Consider the following 11,218-nt stretch of genomic DNA (forward strand, 5'->3'; position numbering starts at 1 on the left):
CTGTTTGGTTGACGGGCTGTGTTGTTGTTTTTGTATATCTTTTGGTCTCCTGGTTTATTTTTCTGTCCGTTGTTGAATTTTGTGAACTTTTGTGTAATTTTTGTGAATTGGTCATATATCTGGTGTTTTCTCTTGATGTGTTTGGTTTTCCTAATGGTAATATGTATTTTTATGAAATTCTTGGAACGTAGTCCCAATGGCCTGACCGGTGGTTTTTCACCTGTGTGTATTTGTTTTTTGTCAGTTGCCGGATGGCTGTCTTTAGATATACTGAGAGCATGACCTCAAGCACCTCAGATTTCATCGTTGTACCTTTCGTTCGGCTCTCTCTTGGTGTAACCAAGTAGTTATTCGCTCAATCAGTGTGAACAAGGTTGACTTTAGGCAAAATCCCTACGATTTTGCTTCGTGTGTGCGTGTGCCAACCCAGTCTGCTGCGAAATTGTCGGTAATCTGACGTCCTATTTGCATCGGTTATAGGAAAACTTGCGTCTTGGTGTGTGTGAAGCGCAATTTGGTCCGTTCTTTTCCCCTCTTTTTTTCCGTTTTTAACTGAGGACACGTATTTTTCTATTGTGAATTTTTTCCACCCATCGCGATTGTTCATGTTGAACTTGCATATTCTGGGGTCTTTCACCCAGGAATTCTTGGAGTAACCACACATCCACCACCACCACATCCAACTTAATAAAGCAGGGAGAAATCGAAAGAATTTGATTTCCAGATATCAACAGCATTTCAGAATTACAGCAAGTCTAATACGGTAGTGTAACACATCCGTAGCCTAGAAGCCTGCAGACATACTTCTGGAAGCATTATCGGAGAGAAGGTCCGGGAATCACGGAGAATGTTGATGTAATGTGCAAAATTCAATGCTCACACTGCGACAAATCCTACATGGAATGAGGTAATGGGACGCTGTCTACCATAATGAAGGACAGCTAATTTTCCATCGTTCGCGTGCACGATGATCGGGAAGGACAAGTTCGGCATACGGAATCAGTTCCGTAAACCAGCTCAAACAAGAACGGAAGAATCATGAATTTACTAAAAAAAATCTATTAACCAACGCATTGAATCGCCACAACATATTGACGTCTGAAAGAACGATCAATCTTAAAACCGCACAAAGACCTGAAAAAACTGATAAAATAGTAGAAGAACGCGATGTTTAAATGCGCCAATCCAGAGGCGCCAGAATGTGCAACTAAGCAGGACATGGAAAAACATTCGGAACAGTGGGCAGCGAAGAAATGAAAATTGCAACAGGTAAAACAAAGATGCCGTATGAACCGTCCTGATCTACGAGTTTGCCCTCTTTTCTCTATCAGTGTATAGCCAAGCTGCTTTTGGTCCAACAGGAATACCTGTTTAAACCGTAACAGACTTACTCCTCTCTAAATTCTCTAAATCAATGATAGACGAAATCGTCTCTGTCCCCGTAACTGGATTCGCTGACAGATTCGTTAGTGAGTGTCGACTTAGTCTGGGTTCATCAAGAAACCAGTAAAATCGGTCTCGTAATTAGTTATCTAATGTACTTTAAAATACACTACCCCTCATTTCGTTTCCGTGTAACGTGCTCTAACTGCGCTCCACAAACTGGTTAAAGTAATTATTTAAAATAAGACATAGGACAGCTGCGCACAGACACTGAAAATCATCTTCGGTGATCCGGTTACACTTCCAGAAAAAGATGTGCGATCTTGCTGACTCGAACTGATTTTCTGGTGAGTGTTCCGAACTATAAAATAAATATCCAGAATGGATGCTATTTTACAGGTACAAATGAAGCCAAACGTGTAAGCCGAGAATGCACTTGCATTCACATTTGGTTTTGTGACACGCTACTAAGGTGATTCAAAATGGTAAATGATCACTACTCACTCTAGCAAACCTATTCACTGACCGGCTGCAGCGATCTTATCAAACGATTCAACATATAATTTTGGATCATCTTTCCGGTAAATATTTCGACCATTCTGATCCAGGAAACTGACTTTTTTCGTTCCATCAAGCTGCAACTTAGATCAGTGAAAATGAGGTTAATTACGCGATGGGTGGATCATATTTAGCAGACGTTTCAGGCCTGTATGCTGCTCTGTTACACAAATCTTGTGTCCTCATGGTGCAAACGACCTCGATTGACACTCAAACAACGTGGTGTAGGACCTATCGACGCAGCAGGGAAGTATTTTTACGGCATATCTGTTGGCGAATGGGCATATTAAACTTAACCTGGATTGCAGAGATCGCCTAATGCCTGTCTTGGTACGTGGTAAGTATGTGATATCCCTCCGTCAATGAAGGGCCGAAATCCTTATCCCTGCAGTATCCGCCCTTATCAAGGTGAACGGACCAATTCTCAACAGGAGCCTATGTTGATCAGAGGAGCAGCTATTAGAAATACGATCGTAACATAACCCCAAGGTTTTTTTCATTTTCCAACTCCTATAGCCTTAGTGCAACTGTTTGGTCAATCAAGGAATGGGAATACACAATTTTTAACTCATTGTTACAGGTTCGATTCATGCTTGTCATCTAGTTCGAGATGTCCCAAGAGTCAATTCAAGCCATACACCTACAAATCCTTTTTTCTGTCTCGTCTTTGGCTCTTTGGTTGTTTGTGTTGGCATAGCCTATAAGCCAGGCTCGAGAAGTATTCCTTGTCTGTTGCCCAAGTAGTGCCTTGTGATTTAATATTAGTGTAACAAACGCTCCAGTGGTTCAGGTTGCGATCTCTATTTTGGCCTATCACAATTTAATTACGGCCTCCGACCGATACGTTATAACAAGACTATATTGCTTTACACACATTAGTATCGCTGGGTCAAAAGAATTGTCCTTGTAGCAAAACAGCATACACAGATAACTTCGTATAATCGTATAACATTCATTAGTATGTCAGGTTCCCACTGTTCAAAGGGTTGATACTCATTGAATGCTCGCTATACACCCCGGGAAAGCTGCCGATCCAGTCGTCTTCCTGAAATTGACCTCTTTTTTCTACATAAGGATAACTGGTATCCAGCATCTCGGCATTTTCGCAGTGCCCCCAGTCTGAGAGGTTCCAGATGGGTTTGGGTTGCAAATCCAAGAGAGGTCGAGGGTCTTTGTCTGGATTCACCCCGACATGCACCTTTGGATAGAGAGAATAGATTTTATACAGTTCGGTTAAATCGGTTCTAGGAAAAATGCACCTCCTCATTTCTTACTATAATCATATGTAGGAACTGCTAGTTATTATTTGCTAGATATTGTACAAGGGTGAGGTTTTTCGGTTAGACCAGATATGGAGTTCATAGGGATAGATGTTTTTCTGTACAGAAATGCACCAGTACTCCTCACTGGGCGGTTTTTTGGAGGGGGGCAAGTCTGAGTTACGGTTGTAAGAATCATGAAGGAATGCATTAGGATACATCCACGAATTTATGAGAAAGAAAAGTGTTCTTGATTTTGTAAGTCACTCTACTATTTTTCTCACGTGGCCAACCCCTGGATAAGCAATACGGCTCTAGTAGTGCTTGAAATCAAAACGGATACCTATGTCAATTAACTCAATTAGCTCAGCTTTCTCATTCCTGGAGCATTAGTTCGTCGATTTCATCCGACAGTGGATGGGCTACTAAAGCACAACGTACCTGCTTTATGTATTGTGGCCCACACACCATCAAGAATATTATAGTCCATCTCACGTAATGTACTCTCATATTGGGGTCCAGCGTGGGTCCAAATCAAACTCACCCGTTGTATGTGTTTAACAAAGTTGACCGAACTCTCAAACTCCAGGTTGCACGTTGAGCAGAGCTGTTTTCTTACGTGCGAACTGCGGACAGGAGGGTCGGTCGGTGTGCTAGGCAACCGAGACTGTGTGTACTTTCTGGTTCGTCTGTTAAAGTTGGGCAATCCAGCATCGATTCCACTTGCTGGTATGCTATCGGTTTCCGTACTGGTCCGACCCTCTCCGTCTGAGTTGCTTTCTCTCAGAGTACTGACTCGCATTGCTCGGCGCTCATACCGTCGTCTTGTTGTCAGCTGAGTTGGGGAGTATTGACTTCTGTTGCGAATGTACCGGCCACGACGTAACTGTCGAATGGAGTCATCAGGAGCTTCAACCGGCTCCGTCTTTCCTGGCTCTGGACTCGATTTCAAAACCCGAAGATCCAAAGCTTCGTCTTCACTTGGTTCCAACTGTTGGGGTGAGTCGTCTATATTGGATGCGTGCTGGAATACACACGAATTATAAACAAATCGACCAAAAACATTTGGTAGTAAGAAACAATTGATTGTTCAGCTGTTTTCTGCTTTTTTTTCCTCGCCAATTATCATAATCTCTGGTAGCATTACTCAGCATTACTTCTTCATCCCTTTCCTTTTCGGTATAAGCATCATTATGTCGACACCCTGTGCGATTAGTGGATCAAAAGCTCACTCACTGTCCTTGAGTCGACTTTTTCCGCTCTGAACCACAAAGGTATTGACTTTACTACGATTGAAGCAAAGTACAAATATTTTCTGCAAGGAAAAGTCAGACCATGTTAGAAGACTTCTAAGATCTTCACACCCGCTTCATTTTCTGCTATGTAATTTTGCCGATCTCGTGGTCTACTGGAAACACTACCTTGAGGTTGTCTGATTGTGTCTCATGGACAGTTAATGACACCGCTAAACGTCTACACCTGTTGGGATGAGAATGAACCGTAAATCATTAACTATCAGTCTAGCTGCTCATCTTGGTTCGTCCAGACTCCAACGAGAGACTATTAAACCGACTATACGGTTATTAGTCACCAAAAACCTTCATTGTCAAGGTAATCGGTGGAATTACTTTGGGCTACCAAGCCCCTTTTCAGTATACGGCATCAAGTATTGAACAGAAACCTTCATTGTCAAGGTAATCGGTGGAATTACTTTGGGCTACCAAGCCCCTTTTCAGTATACGGCATCAAGTATTGAAACAGAAACCGGGTGTGTTTAGACTTCGTCATTGATTGTGCTTCTTGAAAAGCAAGAATTTGGAATATTCTCGTTGTTTTCCGGGTAAATTGGCCGCAAAGCCAAGCAAAATGAATAAGCCTAACAAGATTTCTAAGTGCGGTTCGGAACGGTGTCTATTATACGACGAAGATAAAGCCTTAGGTTTAGCTCTAGGTCTTGGAACTTGAAATAACCTCAGTTGTAGGGTTTTTCTAAGGATTGCTGCTTGTAGCCCGTAAAAAGCATCATGACGGAAACCAATGCGTATGCTGTGGCTAATTTCATTCATGCATTCTTAATGTAAAGTGCGTGTTGTGTTGCGTTACGTGTGAAAAACAGACAGGTGAGTCATTGAATTCCGAATGCGCATCACTGACCGAAATACTTTATGTAGACGAAGTGGTCGAAAGGCGCTTCGACGCTTCTTAGCACTGACCGTTTATGCCTTTTCTATGCTTTACACCTTTTACCAGAACCTCCTTTACATTTCGCGCTACATACGCTTCTAATTTGTTGAACATTTCGTACCGTATTAGTTGGGCTGTTGGTCAGAGCCGCCGGCAGCTTACAAGTGTGAGGAAAATTCAACCATTTTGTTGAAGGAGCTAGAGCAATGTATGCAAATCTTGCTTGGTATGATGACAGGGTGTTCATTGTTCACCGTGCTGCTCCTGCTGATGCTTTATTGTCCGCGTCATTTTCAGGAAACCGACACTTGTCGCGGAGGCTTTCCTCAACTTGTTCACAGCTGATAACGTCTTGGATTGTTGACCTTAATGAACAAATATATCCCCATCTGTGACTTACCACCTATTTTCGATGAGAGATTCGACCAATTTCACACTGTCCCTATCGTTTGCTGGGTAACTCTACCTTGGTCACATTGTGGCTGTTCACTCTTCCAAAGGCTGCACTTCTTCTAACCAGAATTATGATTCTCAACCACCATTTCGGCAAGCTTTTCCCCATACATGCTGCATACTTAATGCTGATTTCTTTTACCACGTTTTTTTATTACTGTTTCTAACGCACATCCTTATCTTCAAATTTTATATTGCATTTTTACGACTTTGGAATGTCACATCCAAAGTTGCGAAACTTTTGGAGAAACCCAGGCATCGTTATACTGCCTCCTCTCATGATCCAAGTCAGTACACCTGATCATTTGTTTCAAATTCGGTTCCCAAGACGCCCGGCTTTACGAAACTATTCTCCGTCATTAGGGTTTGGTCCGGTAGTTGTGTGTCAGTCGACTTCATCACCATTTGGTCACCAGTTTTGTAGTACAACCTGCTCCTACCTCCCCTTTATTCAAGGTGCATATCTATCGTTCCATTTAGCATGATGTAGAGTCTGGTTTATCGGCCGAACTACTTGTTCGGTGATGCTCTCAATGTTAGCTGGATCAACCTCAGTAGTAACGAAATTATGCAGTAGAAGATCCAAAACAACCACACTTTATTTACAACCAGCTTTATGAAAATGTTTTTCATAAAACCTCTCATTATATTGTCTTCCCCTTGGGAACTTCACTCAGGCTTCCTGCATCTCTGTGGTTGTTTGTTCAGCAGTCGAAACATGGCTACAGCAGTGTTTACCGATTCAGTCACCGCGATGACCCCATAAGCCGAGGGACGTGTGTGCGAATGTGTATCATTAGGGTACAGATTGTAAGCTTACCACCTAACTGTAAGTAATAACAACGAATGGCTTGGAACATTCCCTAGTTATGTAGTCCATGCGATCGCTCGATTCTTGTTGGAATTGTCATGAAGCCTATTCGCGACTGAAACACTTTTGAAGAATGCTCAAATGAAGAGGGTCTGTGAGATTAGTACTTGAATGAATGACGCAACAGAAGGAGCAGAGTTTTCATCACTCTAGTCAGTTGCTTTCTCTCAGCGAGCTCCTTGCGAAATGCACTAGTGTTAGTCGAAAAGTGGAGAAATAGGAATTACACTCCCAACGTAACAGTATACCATATATTCTGAACAGTTTCTCCTGTATCCGGAGTGATTTCAGTGTTACCATGCATCAAAAATAAGATCTGCCTTCATGTCAAAAGACATCCCGCTAAAGTTGTCATACCATGCCACTGACTGATACGGCAGACTCCTGCCTCCCGAACACGAAGCAATGATCAGGATTTCTCCAAGATCTTGTGGTATGAGAATATTGAGGTTCTCTATAGGGAACTTTGAGTCGCGCGTAGGTTCGACGTTCTCAAATATCAAAATGGAGAACTAGGTTCGAAAGCCTACGGTAACATTTACACAAATGAGCAAAGCCATACGACAAACCTCAACTGTCTAGGGTCGTGGCGTAAAGTGCGTTAGATTCAATGAAGAGTACATCGGATTGGTGATTAAAGCCGTTATCACTTACTCGACCGGAAGATCCTAGTAGCATGGCTGGCGAATTTGTACATCCCGACTCAGGCATTCGGTATCTGAAAGAGTTTGCATGCGAATAATATATCATATTCATAACAGGCAGTTGGCTTAAGGCATGAAGGTTAACACCGAAAAACAGACGAGCGGGAGTACCTGTACTAGGAACGTTCTTTTGAAACTTCAAGACACAGTAAGCCTTTCTTTGTATGGATCACCTGCAGGACAAGGTCAACTTTGTTTGTTTTTGAGTGGAAGGTTCCTATTTGGATTCTCTACCTAATTCTTGGTCATGTGTACCAGGGCCTTGGAGTAACATGCTAAGGCTACTTGAGTTTGGAATCATTCCACCTCCCCTGCGCTAGGCCTCTCACCATGAAGAGTACATAGGGCCAGATTTTTTCATACAATATTCTTTGGCAGCCCACTATCGGTTACACCATTCTTGGGGCACATGATGTAGGCGTAGTCCTCAAATTTCTCCAATATCCAAGTGATCACTGCAATTCGTAGAATACACTCATTAGCATGTTCCGCCGGCCAAAACGAGGGACTTAACCGAATCCTTCGTTCGTGATATTCCTAAACTGAATGTGCTGCGCAAAGATCGCCTCATCTTTCCGTTGGCATGGTATTCAAGATTCGAGAGATATATTTTCTTGATGGGATTTACGTCCGGACTGTGAACACGCCGGTCTGCCGTCTTGCTGTGATGATTCCCGTTGATGGAGGAATCCTTCTGCCCAGATTATTATAGCCTTCTTTTTGAGAGAACACTTCTTGTTCCCAATAGCACTCCGACGATATCGGCTTAGTAACCTTATTGGTCAGTCGATCAGACAGGCGGCCTGCGACTAATTTTGTTTCGGTAACGACCACGGACGGCGTGTCCGTATCTCACTTGAACCAAATGCCAGCCATCTCGGGTCAACCTAGTCGTGGTCAAAGGTCGGTTTTGCTCAGAGTTCAACGGTGCTGTTTAAAACAGCCTTCTTGCGTGGAAAAAACGGAAACATCCATCTTCCGACATTTTCTATCTCAATAATGGTACAGTTAAGACTGATTGGATAAAATTCAGAAACCACTCTGTATGAAGCAAACAGCTCCAGGGCCGAAAGTCTTACTAATGGTCAGAAGACCAACCTCCTTCTAGGGTTTCTTTCTAGCTCAAGAAATAAATGTCACATAAAAAGGAGCCATTCTGTTAAGACCACCTGAACAGTAGAAAAAAGTAGAGATAGTCACAGCCATTGAAATAAATCTTGCGCGTCTGAAAAACCTTCCTCGTGTTTGAAGAGCGGTTTCCTCCGAGGATGGACCCTTCCCTGGTAGGGTGGGGAACATGTACTCACACAGACAAATTGCTCACTCATGTAATCAATGGAAGAGTACGTGTATACTGGATACATTTATGTGGTATTTTTTCGATAGGGCACGTGTTGAGTGGATCCAGCATATTTAAGGCAGGAACGCTTCTGAAAAAACAGTATATCTCGCTTTTTTCACTTTTAGCCAAAGCACCATGGTATCCAAAACTGGTTAAGGCTTGGGTTGATATACCATAATTTTACCTAGACCGGTCAATCCTTTTGACTTCCGGTCAGAAGCCGGTGGTTTGGCGGCAAGCTCTAAATGTAATCCATTTTCTTCTCATACTACATTAGTTGTCTATGATTTGGAACCTAATGGATTGTAAATGCTACGTGAGTTAGGTGAATCTGCCTCAAACTCACTTTTCCTGATCTTCCAGCTTGCAGCACAGCCTGTTCGGATCACTCATATCCACTGTGTCTTCTCGATCCTGACCTGGATTGTCGGGTATCTTCGCGGGAACTTCTTCACGCCACTTCTTCTGTGAAGGGTCGGCTGGAGGGCAATTTTCCTTCTGCATCGCATTTAAAATGGGCTCTTCCTCTCTGGAGAGCTTTTAGAAAGAAAACGGTTTGTATACTTTGAGCAAAGCTAATATCCGACTGAAAACTTTACGGCCCACACGAAGCTGTTGCGTGCCCACATGGTTAGTGAAACGATCACGTGTTTGATCAACAAGGACGAAAAGTGAACGAAAACAGCCTAGTTCAGCTGAAATTACCGAAATCAGGTAGCATTCCCCTAAGTTCGCGGACCGATGGACATCTCTTATTGAAACTAAATGAATGGTATGTACAACGCCGGTCAGAACTAGGCTACTAGGCTTCCGTACGACGATATACATCTATTTTTATTACATAAAAAGAACGCTTTATTTTTAGTGTCCAGAGGATCGATTGTATCTCCTCCTTCCGATTCAGGTTTTGGACACTATTTAGAAGGAAACACAGGGATCAATATGCTGTGTTCATTAGAGTTTGATACCTGTTGAACATCGGATATAGATATAAGCCTCGTTTGCATAAACAGCATGCCGAATCATGTGCGATGCCTCCGTAGGCTGAATGAACGGAATACTTTTCTACTTCTCTTGACTTAGATAACCTAACAGTATCCCAGCTCTCATGGAATTTCCAAAGCCGGAAGATTTTTTTACCTGCGATCGGTGATGAGTCATGCCAGTCACGTGTTCTGTCTAGCCGGTGCTTACACTGTGATCCTCATTGTTCTCGATACTGAATATTCAAGCTGTCTGGTGTGCAGCATGCCCTGCTATGCACAAGTAGTTGTAAAATCGCAGGATGTAATGGACAATTGCTGATCCTCATTGCATGAAGGGAAAGGGTACTTGAAAAGCCTGGCAGAATTCAAGTGGTTTATTCACCAGGAAAATGGAAGCTATCATGCAGAAAATAAATTCCATAAAACTTGCATGATTTCAGCAAAATTCCTACAGACAGGGTTAATGCTCCCTCTGAGCGTATCTATTCCCAGTTGCAGCATAACAAGAGTTCTGGTCAACAGTTTTTTTTTGAGTATGAAAATGCTATATTGTTCCATTTGACAAAGATTTCAATCCACCACAAGAGCCATTGATATAAGGATTACCAGCTTGAACTTTGTATTCGAAAGTGATTGGTAGAGGGTGACTGACAACATGGAGGAATAGGAAGACACGGCTTTCATAACCCATATTGGTCGTTAAACAACCACGAGTTGGCCTTTGAACAGTGGATTTTATTCTGAATGCGACTGTCTTACGTCTGAGGTTGAGATATCAAGAATGCGTCTTAGACATAAAAAAAAACAAGATTTCGGTAGACTGATTAGGCTACTCTCGTCCGATTCAGCGGTGGGTACCCCGCATTGTTAGTGTGCTAACACTTCTGGCTGTTGTCGTACATTGAATGGACGGACACTAGTAACAAATGACACCAAAGACATTGAAATGAATGAAATCGCAGCAGAGCATGCCAGGAACAGTTTTCAGCCAGTAAGGAGAAGTTGTGATGCTTGATTAAACTTTTGGAGTTTTAAACGGTCATATGAAAATAAACTCCGAGAATAGGTTCATCTTTGTAGTAGCTGCTTCGGTGTGTCAGAGAGTTTGCGCGTGTGCGTGTCCGTTCGTCGTTCCACCATCGATCTGATATGTGACGTGAGTGGCTGATTGGATGTGTCCGATTGGTTGGCTCGTGTGAGCGCTGTGGGTTGACTGGATATGTGACTCAGTTGTTTTTGCTTGCCTGCCACGAAAGCGGACCAGTTTGGCCGCGTGTACCCAATACACCCGTGTCCGTACTTACGCGTTCTTCTGACTTACTGTGAACTACAATAATCTTTGATGGTCAAAGTGACCTAGAAGGAAAGCGAAATACGATTAACAACCAATGCTGTTTCCTCTGCTGTTGACCACTCATAAAACGAAGATGGGTTAGCGGTGAAGTGTAGTTTGAATTGTCGTCCACAGCGTTACAGGA

At 42.8% G+C, this 11,218-nt stretch overlaps 3 protein-coding genes across 3 annotated transcripts in view; 1 reads left to right on the forward strand and 2 right to left on the reverse strand.

The window, feature by feature from the left end:
* Positions 1-1,414: 1,414 nt before the first annotated feature.
* The window catches only part of T265_11080 (hypothetical protein), a gene marked incomplete at both ends in the record, with an annotated part of 80,572 nt that continues 70,768 nt past the window's right edge, over positions 1,415-11,218 (forward strand). Inside the window, 2 exons of the mRNA XM_009177635.1 lie at positions 1,415-1,469; positions 4,036-4,199. Of these exons, the coding sequence (XP_009175899.1) occupies positions 1,415-1,469; positions 4,036-4,199 (219 nt within the window). The remainder of the gene's footprint in view (positions 1,470-4,035; positions 4,200-11,218) is intronic.
* T265_15335 (hypothetical protein) lies at positions 2,897-4,224 on the reverse strand (the record flags this gene model as incomplete). Its single annotated transcript, XM_009177636.1, has 2 exons — positions 2,897-3,139; positions 3,745-4,224. Coding segments are annotated over 2 exons (723 nt in total), but the record flags the coding sequence as incomplete, so codon positions are not given.
* T265_15336 (hypothetical protein) overlaps positions 9,103-11,218 on the reverse strand; it is a gene marked incomplete at both ends in the record, with an annotated part of 7,020 nt that continues 4,904 nt past the window's right edge. The window contains one exon of the mRNA XM_009177637.1: positions 9,103-9,291. Coding sequence (XP_009175901.1) covers positions 9,103-9,291 — 189 coding nt within the window. The remainder of the gene's footprint in view (positions 9,292-11,218) is intronic.

The sequence above is a fragment of the Opisthorchis viverrini genome, assembly GCF_000715545.1.
Source record: "Opisthorchis viverrini unplaced genomic scaffold opera_v5_440, whole genome shotgun sequence".
Lineage (NCBI taxonomy): Eukaryota > Metazoa > Platyhelminthes > Trematoda > Opisthorchiida > Opisthorchiidae > Opisthorchis > Opisthorchis viverrini.